Genomic DNA, 26,541 nt, shown 5'->3' on the forward strand with positions numbered 1-26,541 from the left:
CAGTCGCCATCCCGCACACGCTCACCGAGCCACCCCTGCACCCCCGGGCGGCGGCGTCCTCCTGCGCTGCACACGGGTCCTGCCAGGTGCACACACGTCCTCTCCCAGGCGCCGGCTCACCTTCCACCTCCGTAAGGGCGCTCTCACGTGAGGTTCCCTTGTGATCACGGAGCCCAGTTCACCCACTCTTGGTGGTTTGTGCCTTCAGTGTCCTTAGAAAGCCCTGCCCAGTGCGAGGTCATGAAGACCTTCCCCAGTTCTCCTGTGGAAGCCGTAGGCTGACCTTCCGTCCTCGGGTCTGCGAGCCGCCTCGTTCACCTGCGCATGTAGTGAACACGCAGTCCAGTTCTCCCCCGGAGACACCTGCAGCCCCTCCCTCGCTGTGACAGCGTCTCGGTCCAAAACCAAGTGACATGGCCACGGGAGCCAGTTCTGGACTCCACACTGTGTCCGGGCCATCTACCCTCACACCATCCCGGTCACCAGACTCGCATGTCCCCAGAGATCGGTGTAGACCCTGCACCCTGGTCCTGGGTGCCCGGGCCGTCTACCCTCACACCATCCCGGTCAGCAGACTCGCAGCATGTCCCCAGAGATCAGTGTAGACCCTGCACCCTGGACCTGGGTGCCCGGGCCGTCTACCCTCACACCATCCCGGTCAGCAGACTCGCAGCATGTCCCCAGAGATCGGCGTAGACCCTGCACCCTGGACCTGGGTGCCCGGGCCATCTCCAGTCCTCTGCTGCATCCCCTGGGTTCTTGGAACCAGACTCGGTTTCTACGACAACACCACTGTCACCGGGTGGGGACGGCACCGTCATCTGCGGTGAATGCTATGGCCCCGATACCGAGCCCCTCAGTGACTGCTCCGCAGGGGTGTCATGAGGGTGCCCTGCGTTTGTTTCTGGGCAGGCTCTGGCCTGTCCCCGAGCGTGCCCTGTCTGCTGGCACTGTCAGCGACCCTATTCTCTTCCCGGCCACCCGCAGCTCCTACAGAACCGTGTTCGGTGGTGGAGGCGGACCTGTTCCTATGCCGGCAGGTTCTTCCGACTGTGAACACAACGTCACCTGTGAGTCCTCCACTCAGCTGCTCCTCCCGACTGGCCCAGCCGCACGCGGGCAGTGGAGGTGGTGCGGCACTCCCGGCCCCACAGCGGGACCACGGTCACTGCCCCCCGCCCCCGAGCCCCCACCAGGGTCCACTCAGGACCCCTCCTGGCGCGTGGTGGTGGGACAGAGGCTCTCGTGGGAACAGCAGACGAGCCCGCACCCCGCGTGCACGGGTCTCAGCTAGACCCCCCTCCTCACGTCACTGGGCCCGGAGAGGCTGGAATCAAGTCCGTGAACCTGCAGAAACCCCGGTGCAGTGCCCTTCACCGGCCGACCTGACTCACCTCCGGCGGAGAACGCAGTGCGGACGAGGTCGTCGCGCTGACCCAGCACGGGCTTGACGGCTGGGCCGCTTCCCTGCAGAGGGGAGACCTGACCTCGTGCCTCCGCTGCTCCTGCCAAGGGCTCGGCTCCACGTCCTCTCCAACCTCGTCACAGTGCAGGGTGACCTACGACCCCCACCCCAAGAAAGACCTGTTGGACTCCTGACCCCTAGGAGCTCCGACCGTGACCTTACATGGAGAGAGTCTGTACAGAGGTTAACATGAGGTTACTGCTGGGCCCGGGCGAGCTACAAAGAGGGGAGACTCGGACACAGACACGGAGACACCAACACACAGGGCACAGGAGCGCTGCTTCCCAAGCCAAGGACGTCCAGGACACCGGCACACCGGGGGAGGGGCCTGGACAGACCAGCTCAGGACCCTGCCGCTGCGGGACCTCGGACACGTGGTCCCCAGAACCGGACGGCCAGCGTCTTGCTGCGCAGCCTGGGGTGCCGACTCAGCGGGCGCCACATGGAACAGCGCTTCCCAGTGCAACTTGTACATAAACCCACGCTGTGCTGGAGATCCGCCAAACTCGTGAAAACAAACCTGAAAACGAGACCCTCACTCGTGACACCGACGACCGACTCCCTGTGGCGCTCGGGACGCGGCCTGCAGACACGGTGCAGGCGGTGGAGCCTGGGGGGCCCCTCAGGAGCTGGGGTCCGTCGGGCCAACCTGAGCCCTCGCTGACAGGCGGCAGGCGGGGCCCCTGGAGACCCATCTTCCTTCGCTGTCCCGGGTCCACATCAGGGCTACGCCGCCCAGGCTGCCTGGTGCCGGGCCACTGGGTGCTCAGGTGTGGACCCACCAGGGCACACCCAGGGCCTTACCTGGCCTCTCCCAGCTGCGTCCAGGGCGTCTGCATGGACGGGAGGCCCGGCCCACACGGCACACGTCCGTCTGTGTCCGGTGCGCCGGCCCGGAGTGAGGGCACACGCGAGCTGTGAGCTCAGCTCCGGCCCTCAGACCTGCCGCACACCGGGCCTGGTGCAGCAGAGTGGGCGTCCCGCCCCTGGAGGTGAGGGACAGCCCACCGCAGCCAGTGGGCCTGGTGCAGCAGAGTGGGCGTCCCGCCCCTGGAGGTGAGGGACAGCCCACCGCAGCCAGTGGGCCTGGTGCAGCAGAGTGGGCGTCCCGCCCCTGGAGGTGAGGGACAGCCCACCGCAGCCAGTGGGCCTGGTGCAGCAGAGTGGGCGTCCCGCCCCTGGAGGTGAGGGACAGCCCACCGCAGCCAGTGGGTCTGGACACTGACTGACAAGCGGCTCAGACTCAAGCCCCTCGGCAGAGCCAGAGCCGAGTCTCTGGCAGAAGGACCTGAAACCAGAAAACTGGGAAAAACAGGCAGAACAAATACAGATAAATTTGTTTTTAATAAAGAAGTTAATTTTCTTTCAACCCTATATAAAACAATAGCAATTAAAAACTTCATTTCTCGAAAGTAAAATATTTACATATGAACAAGTAACTGTGCAAAATTTACAAGAAAAAATGGAAAGACGGGATCTCCTAAAAGACAAAATAAAAGGTGTAACAGTTCTGGGGCATCGATAAAAAATACTGATCGTTCAGCTCACACGCGCGCGAATTAGAGTCTGCCGTGAGGGTTCCCACGGAGAAAGCCCAGGTATTTACAGTCATAAAAGTACTATCAATAGACAATTTAATACAATAACCTCTGAAAATATAAAGAACCAATTAGTATATTTGTAATAAAAAAATAGGTACAAAGAAGGGGCTTTGCTCTGGACATCTGTAAAGTGGGCCCACAGCTCACACAGTCTCTTAGCAAAATAATTATAGTTTACATAGCCATTTTATGTTATGTGCCAAAATTATGTACAATTACTGACAAAATACACCGACCATTTTCCAACACTTGATTCACACTGAGAAACAGTCTTTTGATGATTCTTCTCAACTTTGATTTTATTTCATCTAAGTTTTTCACTTTTAGCTAAAAAACACAGTGCAAGTAAAATATATTTATGCTGAAAAGGTTTTCATTTCTCTTAACTTTACAGCTTTACAAACTATAGCAAATAAAATGCGTTTGTACAGATGCCGACCGCACACGGAGGAGCCGCCAGGCCAGCCGCAAAGCAGGAAAGTGACCGGGCCCGAGGAGCTGGGTGGATGGTGTGTTCCTCGAGAACGCTGAACAAGGGGCAGGGGAGATAAATAGTCTAAAAAATCAGTTTGCTTTGCCAACTGACTGATACAAAAATAAAACATGAAATGAGGTCGTTGCCTGCAGACACACCTACCTGCGCAGGGGACGGGGCTGAACGGAACCGAATGCACAATCGTGTAAAACCACCAGGAGGTGACAGAGGGCAGCTAATTATTTGCTGAACGATTCCACCGGTTTTAATATATGGCTTGTTTGGCAAGAAGGCCACTCAATCAAAGATGAGTTAAGATTTAATTGTCCTTTAAGAGCGCCCACGGGCCTCTGTTTTCTCTGTTACACAAACATGTTTCTTCCAGACTGAAGAGCTGACTTAGAAACAGGAATATAAAACGGTTCCATTGCAAAGAGGTGGTTGTTTTTTAAACAATATCCCATTTGCTTGTTACAAAAAGGCGTCATCTGCAAATATATAAAAACGTCCCCAGGCGTCCTGTGCTACTTGAGGAACGCTTTGTAGAGCAACAGTGAATGGCTTGTCTCGCGTTCGTTTTCTAAACAAAATATGAGGTCCCTGAGGTTGACCCGTGTGATCCTTTGCCGCGTGAACTGTCTGGGGGTCCCCACGCCGGAACTGCCCGGGACCGCCGAGCCGGGGCCCGACCCCTGGTGACGAGAAAGGAGAAGACAGCCGGTTAGTGGAGCACAGAGGCGGGCAGGACCCGGGGCACAAGAAAGGGCAGGCCCGGTGAGAGCCCCAGAGGGCTTCCCTGATGTCCCAGGGACCCTGGCTGTGGAGGACACCAGGCGGGGACAGGCTCTGTCCTGCAGGCCCATTCCTTGGCTGAAGCGTTTTATGAGTGCCCAGAGGAGGGCGAGGCAGGGGCACAAACCCCCCAGAGCTGCGGGCCTGCTCTCCCGGGCACACACTCCAGAACTGACCCTGCACCCGTGGCAGAGAGAGGGGACACAGAGCAGCTCCTGCCCTTGTAGTCAGAGTCCCCAACCTCCACGCATCCAGGGGCCAGCCATGCCATCCCCACTGCACAAAGGCACATTTCCAACACTACGAGGTCTCCATTCCAGAACTGGACAGGATGGTGGTCAGCTGGGTGGGCTGTAGCACTCCGTGGTCACCTCGGTTTTCCATGGACAAAGGGGCACGCCCCTCCTGGTCTGAGCGGAACGTGACCTGCACCTCCACACCAGAGCTGGGTCTGAGGCTCGTCGAGACGGGGTCTAGGGAGGCTCCTCCCGGAAGCATCCGTGTCACTCAGCGGCGGCGGCCTGTGGTCTCGGCTGGCACAGCGCCATCTCCTCGGACGCTCTGGCACAAACCACACTCCCAGCTGATGGCTCTCACTGTTCCGACTGGCGTGGAAACTTGTCTGATGGTTCATGTTGCTCGTTTATGTTTCCTTTTTCCCCCAATTAACAATAACTGTGCCTCGGACAAACGTCATTGGCTACGCTACTGCCACTGCGCAAAGCTTCTGTATACTTCCAGCGCAAACCCACAGTGGTGTGTTCTCCTGGCATTTTCTCAAGTTTAAGGGGAACAAGACATGGCCGCAGCACTGCGAGCGGCCAGCAGGTGGCAGGCGAGTCTGCGCCAGGTCCCCTACCAGCCCCAGCAGCTCCGGTGCGTCTCCCACATTCACTGCGTTCTCTGTGCCGCCCTGGGGACCCCCACCACCCCCGGCCTGGCAGCCCTCCGGTGACTGCTGGGTGTTTCCCCGAGTCCCCACCGCGGCCCAAAGGAGCAGTTCGTGTAGGAGCCAAGCGGTGCCCCAACAAGCAGCTGTGAGGGGACAGGTCAGCCCACGGACGCTGGCCAGTGGGGCAGCTGAGGAGACCCCAGCCGGTGGCCTCTCCCCCACGTCCAGTACAGATATGGCCACCCTGGCCTGAGCTCACAGAGGCAGGAGGATGTCATACCTCACTCAGGGACCATGTGTCTCTGACACTGACACTCACAAGCAATCTGGACCCTGTGTGATGTTTCTACTGGAGGGGGGTCCTCACTGCGGGCATAGGATTTTTTTTATTTTTATTTTAGTAAGAGGAAGAGAAAGAGAGAGAGAGAAACTTCAATCTGCTCTTGCATGTGCCCTGACCAGGGATCAAACTCCAACTTCTGTGCTTCAGGATGATGCTCCAACCCACTGAGCTATCCAGCCGGGAGCAGGCATAGGATTTAAAGGTAGTAAAACTCAGAAGTAAAGATGAACAACATTCTCTTAAGCCAAAAGAAAGAAAACAACAGTCACAGACACAGAGAAAAACCGTGGTGGCCAAGGGACGGGGAGCAGGTGACACCGTGAAGGTGCCTGTCACACGTGAGTCACAGGACATGATGAACAGCCGGAGGATACTGTCCACAGTGTCACAGAGTCTGCACGGTGACAGACAACCAGACAGTCCTACCGTGGGGCCCTCGTGACGCAGAGACAGCAAACCACTGTGCCCACACCAGAACTGAAAGGGCCCTGAGCGCTCTCCTGCCCCTCAGGAAGAAAACCGGGGAAGGAAACGGTTCCTGTCGAGGGCAGGCTCTCCAGTGTTGCAGCCGTCAGTCACCCTGCCGGGCAACATTCAACGTGAAACTACATGTCAGAAGCCACCTTGTGTCTACACCCACCTGGCAGTGGGGAGGCCACGCAATGCCGGAGGCGGCGCACCTGCAGGGGAAACCCCTCCCTTGCCCACCTGGCCAAGAACATCGGACCCTTTCCCGGGGGCCCAGGGCCTCCTGTCAGCCCCCACACGCCCGCCCACCATGCTGAGAGCAAAGGCCACACCTGCCTGTGGCCCAGGCTGCTGCCAAGGGGCCTGCATGACGGGCACTTATAACCGGTGCCAGCGCCCAGGCTGACCGGGACCTGGACCTGGACCAGGACCAGCACCAGCAGTCTGGCCTGACCGCGTTCCACTGCACGGCCTCCACCGGCTCACCTGCCCCCCTTCCACCACAGCATGTGCCCCGTCTCCATGTCGTTACGCTGCAAGATGGCTCTCACGCCAGGACAAGCACTGAGAACAGCAGCTATGACGGAGACGGACACTCAGGACTCGGCTCGAGAAAATGACCACTGCTGCAGCAGGTACAGGTACTGTGGCTGCCAAGCTGGCCTCAGGGCCCCCACTGTGTCCCCAAAACCAACGCAGAACAAGAGAAACACAAACCCACACAGACGCAGCTCCATCAGTGTCACGTGAGGACGGGTGGTGCCCACACTTCACAGGACAAGTGACAGAAGCCACATCCCCAGCAGGGGTCCTGCTAACCCATGCTACGCAGCAAAGACAGAGGAGAGACAGCAGGGGCGGGTACCACAGTCAGAAAGCACCACCAGAAAGTCTGGCCACCGGTCTCCACACCCTAAACCAGCCTGGTACCCACAGTGCAAACGTGGGGGGGCTGTGTGAGAAGGAAGGGGTGCTCAGAAGCTGGAGATATGGGGACAGGTTAAGGTCCAAGACAACAGTGTCACTGTCATCATGCGTAACCCTCTCTACATCCTAACTGAACCAAAATCCTGCCAGGCCGCCCTGACTTCACAATGCTGTCAGAAGAGGGCGCCATCTGACCACTAACCAGAGCTCAGCAAGGCCGGGAAGAATCAGACAGCAGAATCCTACGTGTTGGAGACAGACTCAGTCTGGACAGACAGGAAAACTGTAAGGTTGCACTTTCAATGTTAAAAAAAAAAGAAAAAAATGTGAGAACAGAAAACCACCTTGAATTAAAAACCTCAAATATTAGGGAAGAAGTAAACTTAAAAACAGAAGGAACCGAGAGCTGACGGAACACAAGGAAGAAGTGCAAAGAGCAGACAGCATCTCAGAAGTGAGCCCCTCACTGCAGGCAGGGTGCCGGGAGACTCGGAGGACAGGCGTGGCAGGAGCGAGGCGGCCGGGGAGCAGGGGAGGAAACACCAGAGGGCCCAGGAGGAACAAGACTCGTCAGTCCCTGAGGAAGAGCACAGACCAGACCTCACACTCGACTGCAATCCAAGAAACGTCTCAGGAACAGACACAACACAAAATCTGCAAAGAAAGGGCCCTGGGAAAATTAACCCATCCTCACAAAACTACTGCTTCCGACACAAAGCTCAGTCCTCGGGTGAAAACACACCAGAGACAAGAGCGTTAACCTGGCATCGGGCTCCTTAAAACCAACACACAAAGCCAGACGGCCCCAGACCAGCACTGAGCCCCCGAGTGAAGCATGAGCCAGCACCTCCCACGGCCTTCCCGGCCTCCACCTCAGGCCACACACGCGTGGGGACCGTGCCCCGACGCTGCATGAAGGCTCTGCCACAGGACAGGCACCCCCAGACGGGAGGACAGCCCACGGCACAGACGGGTGGAAACGGGCACCTGCCCTATGTGAGTGTGCAGGACACGGGGGGGGGGGGGGCTGGAGGACTGTGACAAAGTGGACCGTGAAAGAAGAGAAGGGAAAGGGAAAGGGAAAGGGACAGAGGCCAAGCCCACTGACCGACCCACAGCCAACAGGTGAGGCTGCAGGCCAAGGGAAACGAGTGAGCTGATTGGTAAGCGGTTAAGTGGGAACCAGGGGAATAAACACCTAGAAAAGGCTTAAATGAAAACGAACTACAGTACTGGAATGCAATTACAGACCTTTGTGATTGCAAACAGAACTGTTTATTCCAGAAAAGATAATTCACATCTCACAGAAAACATAAAAGGACCCGAAGTTATAAAACATGACCAAGTCAAGACCAGGGCGTCAGGCATCAACAGAGTATGAGTAGACTTACCTATGAGAAGAAAAGGCTTCTCAACTCAGCTCACTACACGAGACCCTGGCTGCACATCAGACACCTTGGGCACCAGAGAAGCTGGGACAGTGAGGACAGATGCCTGGGCTGATGGTCCCAAATGAGGACGGAACCTCCAGCCCACTGGACACAGACAGATACTTCACAATGAGGTATAAGCAGCTATGAACAGATGCACCAAACAACAGGGCGACCCCGCCACAAGGCAAACACTGCAGGAGGAGCGAGGGGACGACAGACACACACTCCAGTGACAGGACCTCAGAACCCCACAGCTGGCACCACACACGGCAATGCCCAAAGGCCAGCCAGGAGACAGGCTTCTCGGACGGAGCTCTGTCGTGCTCTCCACCCCATCCTGAGACTAGGCCTTGTTTTCAAGCACCCAGAGTACAGTCATCAGAACTGACTTTCCATACAGATCACTGTCATATCAGGAAATAAGGAACTGTGGCAACACATCGTGGGCAAGGCTGTGGGGACACAAGCCCTCTCCTCCACCACTGGACATGCCAACCGACCGTCTCTTAGGACAGGGGTAGTCAACCTTTCTATACCTACCACCCACTTCTGTATCTCTGTTAGTAGTAATGTTTTCTAACCACCCACTGGATTCCCAGTAATGGTGATTTATAAAGTAGGGAAGTAACTTTACTTTATAAAGTTCATAAAGCAGAATTACATCAAGTTAAAGCATATAATAATAATTACTTACCAAGTACTTTATGTTGGATTTTTGCTAAGTTTGGCAGAATAAATCTTTATGAAACAACTTACTATACTTAAATCTATCTTTTTATTTATACTTTGGTTGCTCCTCTACTGCCCACCATGAAAGCTGGAATGCCCATTAGTGGGCGGTAGGGACCAGGTTGACTACCACTGGCTTAGGGGGACCTTGGCAATGCCTAGCAAAGCCACCTGTGCACTGACTGCACCCCAACACCACGAAGATGCCTATGCACGAGCCTGCTGGGTACACGAGGGAGGTCAGCTGAGGCCAGTGACGCTCCACAATCTGTGGGACACAAGAGAAGAACCTCTCTGAGGCGCTATCACGTGAGCCCAGTCTTTCATGGATCCCAGAAAACACAGAGCGCGGACCAGAAACGAGGAACAAGGAGACAGAACAGGGAGCCAGCACCTGCGTGCGTACACCTGTCAGATCAGAATAGCGCTTTACTCCCCAAAACAAGCCATGAAAATCATCCTAGATGTGGGGAGTGCCAGCGGGATACAGACAGCAACCAGGAAACGTCACTGAACTCACCGAGCGAGAGCCACCGTGGAGGGGGCGAGCACACCTACTAATCAGAACGAGGACCGTGCCTGACGCTGGCTGCCTAAGTATAAAATGAAGAGAGCCTTCCCCTGTAGATCACACGTCTCCTTCTCACAGGGCTGAGGGGTTCTGAACCCCTCTATCTGCCACTGGGTCTGAACAAACCAGTCACCCCTTTGCATGCCAAGAACCTCGTTCCCACAGAGAAGGAGAAGGGGCAGCGGGGAGGAGCCGGTGGTCCCAGACGGAAACCTGAGGTCCAAGCGCAAACCCACTGTGCGCAGGACAGGTGCGGAGAGACACCTGCGTACGGATGTTAACAGCAGCTTTATTCACAACTGACAACACCTGGGAGCCACCGAGCGGCCATCGCAGGTGGACGGGTCAGCTGTGGTGCAAGCACACTGGGGAATGTTATTCAATGAAGTGAGCAAGTCACGAACGAAAACACGTGGAGGGACCTGCAACGCATGCGATAAGGACAGATGCCAGTCTGAAAAGGCTACACGCTGTGATTCCCACTCTGATGTCCAGGACAAGGCAGTGCTGCAGAGACAGCGACCAGAGCCGCATGCTCGGGGCTGGAGAGGAGGGACGAGCGGGCGGCACGCAGAGGACTGCTGAGGCCGTGAGACCGCTCCGTGTGCAGCCGCGACGGTGGACACGTGCACCATCCGTCTGTGCAGACCCAGAGCCACAGCCCGAGTGACCCCGGGGGCCCGGCGAGGGGTTCGCAAGGAGCGGTGCGCGGGGCCGGGGTCTCCTTGCCCCTCTCCGCCGTGCTGCGCCTGGAGCTGCTCTTAACAAGCGTGTCAGCTCAGGGAATGAAGTTCCACGACACACACGGGGTCCTCGGGAGCGGCATCCCAGCGAGGACACGCGCCGGGGACGGACACACAGCTGCCCACGCCCGAGAACGAAGTCCCCGTACAAACACGCCCCGAGAATCCTCCCGCACCCGGAGAACACAGGAGGACGCCGAGCGCGGTCTCCGACAAAGAAAGTGGACCAGGGACACCATAGAGCATGCGCCCGGCCGCACACGACCCCGCGGGTCCGGGGACAGCCCACCCGCCCCACACAGGAACCCCGCGCCCGCGGGGCGGAGCCAGCCCACTGCGCGGACCACGAGCACGACCAACAACAGAAAGCAGCTTCCTCACCAAGAATGCTACCAGGTGACAGGGACTCAGCGGGGACACCGGGCGGGCAGAGAGCCGGGACCTGGGGCCAACCACAGAGAACGGAAGGGGCATGCAGCACGCAAGCCCACGCACCCACGGCAGGCACGCACACAGGCCGCGTCATCACATGGCACGTTCACACGGCAAGCACGTACGTACGTACGCAAGCACGCACATGCCATGCCACACAGGGCAGGCACGTACGTACGCACGAAGGCACGCACGTACACACGAAGGCACGCACAGGCTGCGCCACACACGAAGGCACTTACGTACGCACGAAGGCACGCACAGGCCGCGCCACACACGGCAGGCACGTACGTACGCACGAAGGCACGCACAGGCCGCGCCACACACGGCAGGCACGTACGTATGCACGCAGACACCTACGCAGGAACGCACATGTCCTCCTGGCTCGGGCTACAGAGGGGCTGCCGCAGCAATGGGGACACGATCCTACACTGAGGTCCCTGTGCGGGCGCGGCTGCCGTGGGGATGCGGAAGAGGGGCAGGAGCACGGGCGTCCGGATGCCTCACATCCGCGGCAAAAACGGACAGTCCTTAAGCTACGTTTCAAAAGGGTGTGGCGACGGGCCGGTTTGCTCAGTGGATAGAGGTACGCCCAGCCTGCAGACGTCCGGGTTCGAGTCCCAGCCAGGGCACACAGGAGAAGCGACCGTCTGCTTCTCCACCCTTCCCGCAGCCAGGGGCGGGGCACATGCAGGGGTCTCTCTCTCTCTTCCTCTCACTTAGAAAACATACAAACAAAAAAACCTAAAATGATAATCTCAAAAACAAAACAGGCGGAAGAGTGAGACATACAGGGAACAGCGATCAAAATATCTGTCATCTCTTCGGCTAGGACCCGAAAGACGATGGAGCAACAATTTTAAGAAGTAGAAAGATGATTATACGTTTATCAGGTGGAGGAAGCAGAGTTTGCAAATCTGCAAAGCACCCTATGTGACCTGCCTTTTCTGTGATCTGGAACAGAAAACACAGCCTTAGGACGGGGACTTCCTCAGAAATGGAAGGAGCCCGGTGGTAAAATAGGGGAGTTCAAGGAATAGCGGCTGGTTCCTGGACTCACTACCCCTTTTAGTCTGCTGTTCTATGAAATTAAACGACGTATGTCTGGATTTGCTTCGCTTCTTCAAGAATGTAGGAGAAATTAAATCTTAAAAAAAGAGTAAAAAAAAAAAAAAATGCTGTCGACCCAGGATCCTGTACTCAGGGAAAACACTCAAAAGTGAAGGAGCCTGACCTGTGGTGGCGCAGTGGATAAAGAGTGGATCTGGAAATGATGAGGTCGCTGATTCAAAACCCTGGGCTTGCCCTGTCAAGGCACATGTGGGATTTTTTTTTTTGGGGGGGGGGGTATTTTTCCAAAGCTGGAAACGGGGAGGCAGTCAGACTCCCGCATGCGCCCGACCGGGATCCACCTGGCATGCCCACCAGGGGGTGATGCTCTGCCCATCTGGGGCGTTGCTCTATTGCAACCAGGGCCATTCTAGCGCCTGAGGCAGAGGCCATGGAGCCATCCTCAGCACCCAGGCCAACTTTGCTCCAGTGGAGCCTTGGCTGCGGGAGGGGAAGAGAGAGACAGAGAAGAAGGAGAGGGGGAAGGGGTGGAGAAGCAGATGGGCACTTCTCCTATGTGCCCTGGCCGGGAATCGAACCCGGAACTCCTGCACGCCAGGCCGACGCTCTACCACTGAGCCAACCAGCCAGGGCCCACATATGGGATTTGATGCTTCCTGTTCCTCCCTTCTTGTGTCTTTTCTCTCTCTCTCTCCTTCTCTCTCTCATCTCAAATGAATAAATAAAATCTTAAAAAAAAAAAAAACTGAGGGAGCCTGACCAGGCGGTGGCACAGTGGATAGAGCGTCAGACTGGGATGCCGAGGACCCAGGTTCAAGACCGCGAGGTCGCCAGCTTGAGCGCGGGCTCATCTGGTTTGAGCAAAGCTCAGCAGCTTGGACCCAAGGTCGCTGGCTTGAGCAAGGAGTTACTCCGTCTGCTGAAGGCCCGCGGTCAAGGCACATATGAGAAAGCAATCAATGAACAACTAAGGTGTCGCAACAAAAAACTGATGATTAATGCTTCTCATCTCTCCGTTCCTATCTGTCTATCCCTCTCTCTGACTCTGTGTAAAAAAAAAACAAAACTGAGGGAGAAATACAACACTTTTCAGCAACCAAAAGCGAGGACCGCCCTGCCGACAGCACAGCAGCCCCGACTGTGTGCAGCCGGTGGAAACGGTCTCGAGGAGGGAACAGGACATGGACATGGTGCAGAAGGAGGAACCTGTCAGATGGTGTTTTCCCTTCCTGCCGTCTGGTTAAAAAAAAAAAAAAAAAAAAAGGCCAGTTTGAAGCAAAGATAACGTCATTTAAGATTGGGTTTCTCACTATATATAAAGACATGCCCACAGAGCGGGAAACTGACAAGCTGGGACAGGTACGGGGCGCTGGGGCTGACCGTTCCCCTCGCTGACCCCTGTCCCGTTCAGTAGGAAGAGCTTCCCCGTGAAGCCCACTCTCCTGACAGCTTTATCACCCACGTTCTTTTCACAGTCAGTCTGACTCTCTCTGTAGTAAACCACGGCAATTAAACCTCTTAGGGAAAGAACTCAGCCCGTGTGGTGTCCACCAGTCAGTTGATTTGAGTGTGAAGTGTCAGCCACACGTGTGAGAACGCCTGTTCTCCTACATGCGTCCGACGCCACGAGGAAATGAGCTGCCAGGGGCCCCGCGGACCCCTCCAGCCCCCCAGCCCCGCAGGCTGCAGTACCTCTGTCCCCGAGCCCGGGCCCGGGGAGTCCACTTTCCGCTTCTTGCGGGGCCCGATGGCAGCCAGCGCGGTGAGGTTGGCGTCTCGCTGCCTCATTTGCGCCAGCTCTTGCTGCTGCATCTGTGAAAAGGGAGCAAGGACGATCATCTCAGGCCTGTCCCGCTCACTGTCTACAAAGTGGCACGCACACACACCAAGAGGTTGGCAAGAGTATTCTGAGTTAAAATCTCTTTCATGCTTGGGTTGTTAAAATAGGAAGCACACTCGACAAAAATAAGGCAGCGAGATGCTCATCGTAAAAAGCTCAGGAGCTGAACAAATTTAATAAGTGTGGAAACTAAAAAATTGCCACGAAATTTAGGACACAAACAGCCCTGGAAGACACCTGTGCCAACACGTGACGTAGTTACAGAAATGCCAGGCGCCACACTGCAGCCCCTCCCTCTCCTGCTGGATGGTCTGGGGGATCACGCATGCGCACACACCTCCCGCATGCGCGCACACCTCCCGCATGCGCGCACACCTCCCGCATGCGCGCACACCTCCCGCATGCGCGCACACCTCCCGCATGCGCGCACACCTCCCGCATGCGCGCACACCTCCCGCATGCGCGCGCACACCTGACCCCCCGGCAGAGAAGGCTCTCCAACCACAGGAGCCCCTCACCTCTTTCGCCTTCTGTTTCAGCCTTAATTGTTCCGGATCCTCTTGTCTGGACCGAGACTGTTTTTCACAGAGGTAAAGAAGAAACAAAAGTTATGGCTTAAATGTCCATCATCTGACAAGCATGTTATCTTATTCATGACACAGTAGCACCTAGATCGTGACAGAAGGCATATTAAATTGTTTAAATGCTAAAGCCGAAAGATAACTTGTGTTTGGGGAATAAAAGCAAACAGAATTCATCAGAAAGCAATACCATTTGGGCACAGAGCTACAGGGACCCGACTGTACGGGCCAGGAGGGCGGGCGCTCCACGAGTGTGGCTCCCGCGGCCTCGCACATCGGCCCCCCTCCAGCCCCCCAGGGCCCCCGGGAGCACCCGTGGTGCCCGGACAGCACTTGCCTTGGCTGCTCGCATTAAGATCTCTCTCTCCTGCTCGTCTTTCCTCTGCTTCTCAATTTGATCGAGCTGTTCAAAAAACTTGAGCTGAGCCCGGACATCGCTCGCCTGCTCGTATCTGTCATCATCCTACCAGGAAGGGAGAAAATAGCATTTGTCATAAACTGTAAACCCAGCTGGACAGTCTGCGGCCATCCTGCGTGGGGCCAGTTCCCACGGCGCCCTCACAGCCGCGTAACCCTGCACCCGCCGCGTCCCCGCGTCCTCACAGCCACGTAACCCTGCGCCCGCCGCGTCCCTGCGCCCCCGCGTCCCTGCACACGCACACAGGAGAAGAGGCTCGGGCAGAGGTTCCACCTCATGCACTTCGGTGTTTGGTCTGGGTTTTTTTTAAGATTTTACTTATTAACTTTACAGAGAGGAGAAGGGGAGCGGAATGAGAAGTATCCACTCAGAGTTGTTTCACTTTAGTTGTCCACTGATTGTCATATGTGCCCTGACCAGGTGAGTCCAGGGTTTTGAAATGGCAACCTCAGCATTCCAGGCCAACACTCCATCCCCTGGGCGACCACAGGCCAGGCTGGTATTTGCTCTTTTTAAGTACCGTTTAAATATTTTCATAGTAACATTTTTAAAATAAAACAGCTCCGTTTCTTCTCACTGCTCCCCTGCAGGCACTGGGGCCTGGGCCCACCCTGCTCCGCAGCACCTGGGGACAGCACGCATGGCTAGAGAGCAACAGAGATGTGCTCTGACCCCGGGGTGGAGGCCAGGCCTCTGGTGCTGGTGACCCCTCCACAAAACACTGCGGGGATGTTCCAAGTCACCAGAGTGGGCCGGAACCCTCAGTCTGCAGCTTTAGCTGGGAGCCCCAAGGGGAACTCAGGCACAAGATCCCATCACATCCAAGCTGAGGGTCACCTCCACCTCTGCCCCCTCTGCCCTCCCAGCCCGGGAGCAGACCACCTGAGAGTACTGTGCGGCCGCAGACGTAGGATCTTCCCCAAACCTAGCTCTGCGGGAAACAGGACAAACAGGTCCGGAACACAGCACGTTACCTTGTAAGAGAAGTTCTTCTGCTGAGCCGTCTCTGATATCTTCTCCACGAGGTCCTGCAGCCTCTGCTGTGTGGCGTGTGACACGTAGCTCACCACGTCAGGGTGCAGTTCCGTTATGCCGTGTTTCTTACCTGGGGATCGGCGACAGTTCAAGCACTTGAGGACTTCTTCCTCACACTCTGCGGCCCCCCACGGCCTTGGGGCAGCCCAGGTGGCCCGCGGCAGAGCGCCGTCACCACCAATGTGGAAAAGGTACAACACAGGCGAAACGGGAGGTGGGAGCTCCTGGCAGGGGCAGCTTGACCCTGGGCATTCAAGTCCGGGCGCCCACACAGCCAGCACGTGGGCGCGCGCCCCCTGGTGAAGCAAGCACGTACCTATCTCCAGTATCCTTCTCTGCAGAGGTGCCGGGAGGAGGAAGGTCTCGTCTTTGCAGGAGCGCGTCAGCGTGCCCACCAGCTCGGAGTTCGTGGCCAAGATCCTCGCGCTCTCTTCCGACAGGTTCACTCCGGCCATGGAAGCCACATCATTGATGTCATCGTCATCCCTTCAGACAAGAAGACACGAGGACTGTAGCGAGCAAGGGCTGCGGCCAGGCACGCCCGGGGTCCTGACTCGGGCCGTGAGCGAGGGCGGAGGGGTCGAGAGGTCCCCTGCAGAAAGTACAGTGACACCTCCCAGGCGTGCGTCCGCCCGCCACCTTGCACTGTGCCGTGTCCCCTGAACAGGAAGCCAGGGGCCTTCGACGGCGAGTCTGGTCTTTTACAGAAACATCCACTAGGGGTCAAGGCGACGTGAGTCTCTGCATATGGACGGACAGACGGACAGAGCTGTGAACAGGGCTCCCCCGCAGCCAGTGCCATGTTCAGACAGAAACACCTAACGACACACGACTCATGGCTCAAAGATTCTATAAAGGTGCTTTTATAGAATCACAGAGGATTCATGACTGTAACACAGTCACAGACTCTCAGGAGTTAGAGCACAGGATGAGGAACATCTTCCTGGACCACTGATGGTGCGCTGCGGACCCGACCCCTCACCCTGCAGTCCCCCGCGGACGGGGCATCCCCGACAGAACCAGGTGCTCTCGAAAGCGGGCCCCGTCGCGCTCCCGGACCACGGCCACGCTCAGACCTGCCCTCGCTGGGCTGACTGTCCCAGAGCGTCGTCCACAGCAGAGGGTCCTGCTCAGCCACGTCCTGCATTTTGCTCGGTGTCTCTCGAGCCTTCCCCGGCTAGCGTGTTCCACAGCCCTTCCTGGCCTCTCGTGCCTCCACACCCAGAAGGTCACAGGCCACTTGTCTTGCAGTTACGTCCTCGTCTTCTGTCTGACATCCCCTCGTGACAAGATGCGGGGACGCACATTTGGCAGGAATTTCGCACAAGCCGCGCGTCCCTGTGCACCGCCTCTGCGACTGGGTGTCGCTGATCCCTGACAGACGTGTCCTCGAGGGCCAGCCCCGTGGGCCCTGCCCGGCTCCCCGCAGTCCCGGTGCTCGGCCGCCTCGGGGTCGATCTTGAGGCCCTGGGTGAGCTGCGCGTGTGCACGCGTGTATGCTCTGACATGTGCACGTGTGTATGCTCTGGCATGTGCACATGTGTACGCTCTGACATGTGCACGCGTGTACGCTCTGACACTGCGTGCGTCCTCTTCCTCAGAAACTACCAGTTTATTCATTTCATGGGCTCGCGGCTTCCTGGCTTAGCCACGGGTATGGTCTATTCCTACAGCAGAGGAAGGCCACTCCATGACCGCCATGAGCTCTGACCCACGCCCATCCACCCTGACCCTGCTCTCTGACCTCAGGCGCCACGCCAGGGCAGCCCAGCCTCTGACCCCAGCCTCAGGGGTCACCTTTCCCAGGTGCCCTCGTCCCTCCAGGAAAACAGTCGTCAGAGATGAGATCTGAGTGCCGGGGTACCGCTGCTCCCACGCCCTCGGTGGGCAGAGCAAGGAGTTCCCCACCTGCCGTTCCTGCAGACCTGTCTACACAGAGCCACGGGCTGACATCACCATGTCCCACTCCAGTCTGACAGCATGGGGTGCCCTCGGCTCACTGCATTCTGCCAGGGACGAGCTGAGCCTTCCACGGCCTCTGTCCACACACGGCTCTATCTGCAGGTGACTCCAGCTCCTGTCCCCAGCACCTGCCCTCCCACCACCCCAGCGCGGCCCCAAGCCAGGCTGACATGCCGGCCATGGGAAAGAAGTATCTGCAAAGAGAAGGTCCCACACAAGCCTCCTGACAGTGGTGCTTCCTACAGCTTCTTCCTAGAGAAAGCCGTCACCACAGCCCCCCACCACGAGGCTCAGGGCTGCTCCCCCCCTGCCACGCCCGACAGGGCTGCTCCCCCCCACACACACGAGGCTCAGGGCTGCTCCCCCCCCCGCCACACCCGACAGGGCTGCTCCCCCACACACACACGAGGCTCAGGGCTGCTCATCGGGAGACCCCGCACACCGTGCGGGCTCTGAGGTTGAGGGCAGGGTGATGCGGCACCCCCCAGCAGGCCTGTGGAGCTCCCCGGCCACACAGATTTTCCCGCTGCTGCACACGGACAGTCCTTACCGGAACGAGCCTCCCCCAGGCTCCTTGAGTTTGTTTTTCTGGGCAGCAGCCGCTTGGGCCGAGACAGCTGAGAGGGCTTTGGTTCCAGGTAGCACAGCGGGCTTCACCACGGGGACTGCAAACAAGACGGGAAAACCCTGACGCAGGCACGTGTGTGGTGCCTGTCCGCAGCCGGGACCCAAGGAGCACTGCCCGCTGCCTGACGCACCAGGCAGGACTGTCCCCACCCGAAAGCAATGGATGCCCGGTTCTAAGGGACAGCTACAGGGCGAAGGACATGGACATAGCTCAGGCCTTTAACCAGGCAGGGCTGTCCCCACCCAAAAGCAATGGATGCCTGGTTCTGAGTGACAGCTACAGGGCGAGGGACATGGACATAGCTCAGGCCTTTAACCAGGCAGGGCTGTCCCCACCCAAAAGCAATGGATGCCTGGTTCTGAGTGACAGCTACAGGGCGAGGGACGTGGACATAGCTCAGGCCTTTAACCGGGCAGGACTGGTCCCACCCAAAAGCAATGGGTGCCTGGTTCTGAGTGACAACTACAGGGCGAGGGACGTGGACATAGCTCAGGCCTTTACTTCCCTGTAAGCAGTGAATGCCACCAGCTGTGCCTTCAATGGCTAAGACAGTCAGCGTTGCAGTGTGTGCCCCAGACAGTGAGGAACCGGGAGGCAGGACCTCGGGGAGTGGCCCTGCGGCTGCGGCCTCACCTGGCTGCAGCGGGTTCAGCTGGATCTGCTGGGGCGTGGTCAGCACAATGCGGTTGTGAGGCTGCCGGAGGGCCACCATGGGCGTCTGCGTCAGAGTCACCTGCGGGGGCCGGATCAGAGCTCCGGGCTTGGGTGGCTGCTGGATCACCTGAGGCAGAGCCACAGCCCCGTGAGCACTGACCGCAGCCAGCACCCCATCCCAGCCCCGTCCCAGCCCTGTCCTGCTGCTGCGGCCCAGGCCAGGGCAGTGTCACACCACCACAGGAGCGCTCCAAGGAAGATTTGCCACCTGGACGCTGCATGGGACCCAGCCAAAAAGGCCACTTCTCTCTACATGTCCATGGAGGCAGTATGGCCGCCTGGGGCTACAGGGCAGGTTTTTGTTCCTCCTCCCCACTCTTCTGAGAGGCGAATGAACTGGTGCTTATGCTGTGGGTCAGGTTTCCTATGTCCCGCCCTGAACTTGACCCTCCAAGAAAGGCCCCTCCTACTGTCCCCTAGACACGGCCCGAGCCTGGGCTGGCTGTGTGCCCACTGCCCCCTTGTGCTGGGCCTGACCCTAGCCTAGACACTGGGCACGCATGGCCCTGTCTGCTCTCCCGTCTCCTGTCCAGCCAGCCCAGCCCCTCTGCTCCAGCCTAGGTCCCCGCCCCACACACAGCGGCACTCCTAATCCTGGCAGCACTGTGCGCCCCCCACGGGGGCCAGAGACACCGAGGCCCCTTCTGAAGCCACACAGCTGCCACCCATACGGGCTTGACCCAGACCTCTCGACCAGGGGTCTCAGAGTCGTTTCTGAATCTACGAAGGGAACCTGGTGGGTGTGTCACAGGACACGTGCAGGATGTGTAAAGACAACAATGTGTCAGGAGCTTCAGGTCAGGGTTGGCCACAAACCCAGGGACCAGCTTCCAGTTCTCACGTCTCCACGGGCTCAGGGAAAGAGGGAACCGGTCTGACTCGGGTCTGGCTGTCACTGCTCAGCACGTGTGCACGTGCACACACACAGAGCCGCAGGCCCAGGGCAGCCACACGCAGGAGGGACCCTGCTGGTCAACACAGCCTCCGTCTACAACCAGGGAACGCTGATGATGTCACACCACACACCAGAGGTCAACCTCCAGGATATAATGGCTTCACACAGGCACCTCCAACCCCGACACTGCTCACCACCTCACCACCTCCCCGGCCAGCCTGCTTCCTCCCACGGGCCAGGCACCACACACGCAGGTTCTGGCCGGCGCAGAGAAGAGCGCCCATGTGGAGTCCATCACCCGCTGGGTTCCAATGTCGCACCGTCATAAAATACACTCCAGCCTGACCAGGTGACGGTACAGTGGATAGAGTGTTGGACTGAGACACGGAGGACCCAGGTTTGGTACCCTGAGGTTTGAGCAAAGCTCACCAGCTTGAGCCCAAGGTCACTGACTTGAGAAAGGGGTCACTCGCTCTGCTGTAGCCCCCCAGTTCCAGGCACATAAGAGAAAGCAATCAATGAACAACTAAGGTGCCGCAACGAAGAATTGATGCTTCTCTTCTCTCTCCCTTCCTGTCTGTCCCTATCTGTCCCTCTCTCTGACTGTCTCTGTTGAAAAATAAATTAAAAAATGGCATTTATAAAATACATTCCACAGCTACTATTAAGTGCTGGGAGCCTGTGTTGTTGCATTTTGCAGTAACTGGTTTTAGAGGAACAAAATCTCTTTGAAATTTCTTTTTGAAAAGGCCCCCAATCTGCCGATGGGAGCAGGGCAGCCTTTCTCCAGCCACAGAGCACAGAAAACGGGGTCCAAACCATCACTGAGTGAGTGGCAGCAGCCCCCCGAGGCCCAGGCTCACCGCAGAGCGGGACCCACACCGTGACAGAGACTCCTGCGGCCCCTGCACACCCAGCACCTGGCAGGTGTTCTGTGATCTGGGCTGCTGCTCTTGACCAAAGGTGACACCCAGCCAAGAGTCGCTACAAACGCACCGTGCCCTTGAACGGGAATCCCCAGCGGCACCGGTGACGGCTGGGTCAGTGGGGGAAAGCCTTGCTGACTTCACGTTCCTGAGGGCTGACCTACAAAGGACGCGCCTGGGCCACCAGTCCGGCCCCTACACTGACACCCAGGCTGTCCCACAGGCTCCCCGAGCGAGAGGCAGGCAGACGGGCAGGGGCGAGGGGCTGTCGCCTGCATACCAGCGGCGTGGGCTGCCCCTGCTTGCCAACGCCAACCTGTGTGGGCTGCGTGAGGCTGAGGACAGGGGGCTGCAGGGCGCTGGTCACGGCGGCCGCCGTCTTCCCGGCCGTGCGCTGGACGGAGCTGCTCAGCACCACGGCCGTGAGCGCGGTGGTGGCCTGCGGGGCGGGCGGCTGCTGCTGCTGGCTCTGCTGGATGAAGGCTGCGGAGTCAGGGGTCAGCTGTCGCAAGGCGGGCAAACTCCTCTGGGCGGAAGCAGACACGGTGTCAGTGGGCAGCAACGCAGGGTCCCCGGTCCCAGACTCAGAAGCACCCCACTCAGACAGAGGTTTTGGGCCTGATGGAGCCTGAGGCAGACGCCACTGCTGCTGGAGTCGGCGCCTGACGCCCTGAGCCCCGGAGCAGCACAGCACCATCCTGAGCGAGCCAGAGCAGCACTTCTGAGAGGCTCTGAAGGACATCCTGGCCCCAGATTATCTAAGGGACAACCGACCCTGCTGAACCCTGGGTCCCCACGGGGTGGGTGCCCCACAGCCCTCACACACGTGGAGCGCCGAGGGGTCAGCCCCGTGCTCAGAGCACAACACCCCAGAATGCCCACAGCGCTGAGGTCTCAGACTCCCGGGAAAGCTTCTGGAAGGGCACTAGACACTCTGCCCTGGGGCACTTTCCTCTTTCAGCACGTGAACGCCACCGTGCAGCCCGCTCCTCCCCTGGACACCGCGTGGCCCGCTCCTCCCCGGGGACACCGCGCGGCCCGCTCCTCCCCGGGGACACAGCGCGGCCCGCCCCTCCCCGGGACAGGGACACCACGCGGCCCTCTCCTCCCCTGGACACCGCGCGGCCCGCCCCTCCCCGGGACAGGGACACCACGCGGCCCTCTCCTCCCCTGGACACCGCGCGGCCCGCTCCTCCCCGGGACAGGGACACCACGCGGCCCTCTCCTCCCCTGGACACCGCGCGGCCCTCTCCTCCCCTGGACACCGCACGGCCCGCTCCTCCCCGGGGACACCGCGCGGCCCGCTCCTCCCCGGGGACACCGCGCGGCCCGCCCCTCCCCGGGACAGGGACACCACGCGGCCCTCTCCTCCCCTGGACACCGCGCGGCCCGCCCCTCCCCGGGACAGGGACACCACGCGGCCCTCTCCTCCCCTGGACACCGCGCGGCCCGCTCCTCCCCGGGACAGGGACACCACGCGGCCCTCTCCTCCCCTGGACACCGCGCGGCCCGCCCCTCCCTGGGGACACCGCGCGGCCCTCTCCTCCCCGGGGACACCGCGCGGCCCGCTCCTCCCCGGGACAGGGACACCGCGCGGCCCTCTCCTCCCCTGGACACCGCGCAGCCCGCTCCTCCCCTGGACACCGCGCGGCCCTCTCCTCCCCTGGACACCGCGCGGCCCGCTCCTCCCCTGGACACCGCGCGGCCCTCTCCTCCCCTGGACACCGCGCGGCCCTCTCCTCCCCTGGACACCGCGCGGCCCGCTCCTCCCCTGGACACCGCGCGGCCCTCTCCTCCCCTGGACACCGCGCGGCCCGCTCCTCCCCTGGACACCGCGCGGCCCTCTCCTCCCCTGGACACCGCGCGGCCCTCTCCTCCCCTGGACACCGCGCGGCCCGCTCCTCCCCTGGACACCGCGCGGCCCTCTCCTCCCCTGGACACCGCGCGGCCCGCTCCTCCCCTGGACACCGCGCGGCCCGCTCCTCCCCTGGACACCGCGCGGCCCTCTCCTCCCCTGGACACCGCGCGGCCCTCTCCTCCCCTGGACACCGCGCGGCCCGCTCCTCCCCTGGACACCGCGCGGCCCGCTCCTCCCCGGGACAGGGACACCACACGGCCCACTCCTCCCCTGGACACCGCGCGGCCCTCTCCTCCCCTGGACACCGCGCGGCCCTCTCCTCCCCTGGACACCGCGCGGCCCTCTCCTCCCCTGGACACCGCGCGGCCCGCTCCTCCCCTGGACACCGTGCGGCCCGCTCCTCCCCGGGACAGGGACACCACACGGCCCACTCCTCCCCTGGACACCGCGCGGCCCTCTCCTCCCCTGGACACCGCGCAGCCCGCTCCTCCCCTGGGGACAGGACGGTGATGGATGGGGGCTTCGCTGTTACCTTCAGGAAAGGCACAAGGTAAGGTTGAGGTGAAGAATTAAGTTCTCGGTAGAGCCGACTGGTGAAATCTTCTGCTTCGATTTTTCCATCCTTAAAAATAAAATTCATGTGAAATTCCTGCAAGAGGAGCAGCTCACACACATCTGCTCGTGCAGCGTTGCTGTGGCCTCCTGGTCTCCGGTCCTGTCCTCTGCCAGGTCTGGGCTGGACAGAGGCAACAGGAGAGTCGGCCACTGTGTGCCCCAGCTGACCTGGATGTTCCGGGTGTGCACTGGGCGCTCACCGGGCCCTTCCTGTGGAGCCGGCTGGAGGCCGACTAGCCCGCTGCTGGTCTCCCTCAGCAGCTGTCCCTCAGCACTGCCCACACCCACCACGTGCCAGCACCCCGCCAGGAGGCGGACCAGCCAGAAGGAGCCTCAGTCACAGCTGCCAGCACGGGTGCAGGGCTCACGGACCCCCTTCTTCAGAGATGCCGCCTCCACGAGGCCCTGAGCCCCGGGGAGGAAGCTCTGCACTGGAGGCTGGCGGGCTGTCCCCGCCCAGGTGTCCTGGCTGTCACACGCAGGACAGGCTGGCGGTGACGCACTCACCAGCAGGTGCTGCACCAGCTCCTTCACATTCGCCGCGGTCTCTGTGGACTGTTTACCGGATGAGGCCAGCTTGATTAACGTAGACAGAAAGTTCTTACACTTCTTTACGTTCTCCATGGTTTCCTGCATGCGAGTTGAAAAGACACCAGTGAGAAGTGTTAAAAACAGGTTTTCATCAGCGTCCCGGTTTAGCGACACATTTATGAGACGTGTATTTCTTCTCTCAACGTCTCTGGAGAACATGCAGTTATTCCCTGGCCTGCTGACAGGGGCATCCACCGGACGTGCGCCCAAGGACACTGGCAAGTCCGTTCCAGGAAAGTCACCAAGTCAGAACCGTGAGGTCAGAAGATGATCCCTAAGACGGTCACCACAGCGCATTTACCGAAAAGGAAGCCGCCCCTATCCAAACGCACAGTAAGGGACTGAGCGTGCTCAGCGAACAACGCTGACGGGAAATACTCAGCAAAGAGGGAGGAGTCGTAGCCTGTGGCCCGCAGTGGAGGGAGCGCGCAGGGCAACCACCGGAGGGGGCGGGAAGCAGACGGCTCTTCTGTTCTGCACCCCCGACTTCACACCGTCCACGCGGGACTGCCCCCGCCACTGCCCAGCCCGTCGCCATGGGAGCCCCCGCACACCGTCGGCCTGAGGGCGCAAGGCAGCACTCACCGTGGCAGCCGTTGAGGTGGTGCTGGCCCCAGGGACGGTCCGCTGAGGTGTTCCTGTCTGAAGTGCCGTCGTCGTCCCGAGTGAAGCTGTCTGGGCAGCGCCACCCAGAACAAGCTGAGGCTGCAAGAATCCAAAACACAAGGTAAACAGAGGCTACGGGCAGTGCCCCGCATCCGAGAAGGGGGCTCCCTGCAGCACTGGGGCCCCGCTGGCCGTGCCTGCTGGGGACATGCACCCTGGGACCTGCGGACACGGCAGCAGGCCACACCCGCGCACTGCGGTCCTCGGCACCCAAGAGACAGGATTTTGAACTTGCAGCAAAAACTGACAGAATCAAAGCCCATCGCTGGAAAGAGCCTGGCTCTCAGGCATCGAGCAGCACAAACTACCTGCAGTATGCAAGCCAGACTCCACCCTCAGAAAGTGCAAAACTAAACAGACAAACTAGAGCCAAAGGCCACCGTCCGGTCTGCACAAGGCCCAGTGACGAGGCAAGGTCCTCACGGTCAGCCCTCCGCGGGGGCGGTGTGGGGGGGTGGCCCCGGCCCCTCCGCAGCCAGACCGGCCTTTCCCTGCTCTGCCAGTGTCACCGAGAGGCAGCACGGAAGAGCTCTGTGCAGCAGGAGGAATGGGTGGGAGGCAGTCAAGAGGGCTACTTGCTGGACGAATGGACGGCCAGACGCACCGCCGTGGTCAGGCCCCTGAGGGTGGTCTGCAGCACACCCACAACGCAGTTCCTGGCGTTCTGAACTGGTCCTCCAATTTACAGTCCAGCCTCCAGTGTTTTCCACGCTCCCTTCTTACGACGTCTGAAAGCAGAGGCAGGGCGGTGGCCCTGGTGCTCGGCATCTGGTGTCCAAGAGAGGTGAAGCGGCCACCCTGCAGGGTGGCCCCGACCAGGCTCGTGGGTAGGCGGTGGCCCAGGCTCGGACACTAGCTTCAGGGGAAGCCTGGGGCTCAGGTGCCGACGGGCTTCTTCACAGTTCGTCTTCTTGCACGTGAATATGGAGCATGCTTCGTTCGTCACCCTTGTTACCGGCAAACACCAAACTCACACTCAGAGAAGATGCAAAGAGCACTCCTCTCGGCCATCTCTGGGCAGCGGGGGGCAGCAGAGAGCCAGCAGAGTGCGCCTCACCCGGAGTTTCCTTCAGAGACCTGTCCCGACGCCTGCTCCTGCTGCTGACCACTTCCCGTCGCCGTGGAGACCCACGGCCCCCGCCCTGCAGCGGGGCAGGGCAGACTGTGCTTCACTGGCCCCTAGAAACGCCACTCATGGCAGCCAGGATGCGGAGCAGACTGAACGTGAGGCTGACGCCCGCGTCCCGGAAGCTTCTGGCACCTGGGTGCACCTTCCCGTGTGTGCACAGCCCTGACTCCCCGGTGACCCCAAGGAGAAGGACGCCGGGCGGGACGCAGAGGGACAGAGCCTGGGCTGGCCCTGCAGACCTCCTTCCCAGCACGCCCCAGCCCCTGGGCACTCAGATCAGAAACGCGAGCATGCACAGCCCTGGTCCACGCAGACGCCCGGTGAAACCTGCACTCGCTTCGCGCACTCGCCCATCCTGCACCTCAGCTCGAGCCCCGGCCTCTGCTGCCCCGCCCGGCTCTCCTCCACTGTGCCGGGGGCGCCGGCCTGGCCGGACACGGCCTCTCCTGGGCCGGGCGGCTGGAGGCTGAGCACAGCAGCCCGCTGCTGTGAGAGCCACGCGCACAGGAGACCGGGGATGTGGCGGCAGCAGTGTGACCACAGCCGTGCGTTCATGGGCACCGGGCTCACGCCTGCACCAGGCCTCCCCACCTCAGAGCTGCCTCACAAGGCAACACTTTAATCAGCCTTCTGGGACACTGGGAAGCGTGAACAATGCTGCTGGTGCTCCCATCTGTGTGGCTTAAGGAGCAGGACACTGCCCCAACCTGTGTGCTCGTCAGAGGAAAACCCCTGTCCAAG

General features: G+C 59.7%; 1 protein-coding gene across 1 annotated transcript in view; it reads right to left on the reverse strand.

Annotated features, from left to right (window-relative positions):
- Positions 1-2,812: 2,812 nt before the first annotated feature.
- The window catches only part of TAF4 (TATA-box binding protein associated factor 4), a 62,723-nt gene continuing 38,994 nt past the window's right edge, over positions 2,813-26,541 (reverse strand). The window contains exons 5-16 of the mRNA XM_066384308.1: positions 24,591-24,710; positions 23,922-24,044; positions 23,332-23,421; positions 21,222-21,467; positions 19,040-19,187; positions 18,329-18,443; positions 16,133-16,302; positions 15,756-15,886; positions 14,701-14,826; positions 14,301-14,357; positions 13,635-13,754; positions 2,813-4,233 (exon numbers count right to left, since the gene is read on the reverse strand). Coding sequence (XP_066240405.1) covers positions 4,066-4,233; positions 13,635-13,754; positions 14,301-14,357; positions 14,701-14,826; positions 15,756-15,886; positions 16,133-16,302; positions 18,329-18,443; positions 19,040-19,187; positions 21,222-21,467; positions 23,332-23,421; positions 23,922-24,044; positions 24,591-24,710 — 1,614 coding nt within the window. The 3' untranslated portion in view covers positions 2,813-4,065. The remainder of the gene's footprint in view (positions 4,234-13,634; positions 13,755-14,300; positions 14,358-14,700; positions 14,827-15,755; positions 15,887-16,132; positions 16,303-18,328; positions 18,444-19,039; positions 19,188-21,221; positions 21,468-23,331; positions 23,422-23,921; positions 24,045-24,590; positions 24,711-26,541) is intronic.

This window comes from Saccopteryx leptura, chromosome 5, assembly GCF_036850995.1.
Source record: "Saccopteryx leptura isolate mSacLep1 chromosome 5, mSacLep1_pri_phased_curated, whole genome shotgun sequence".
Classification (NCBI taxonomy): Eukaryota; Metazoa; Chordata; class Mammalia; order Chiroptera; family Emballonuridae; genus Saccopteryx; species Saccopteryx leptura.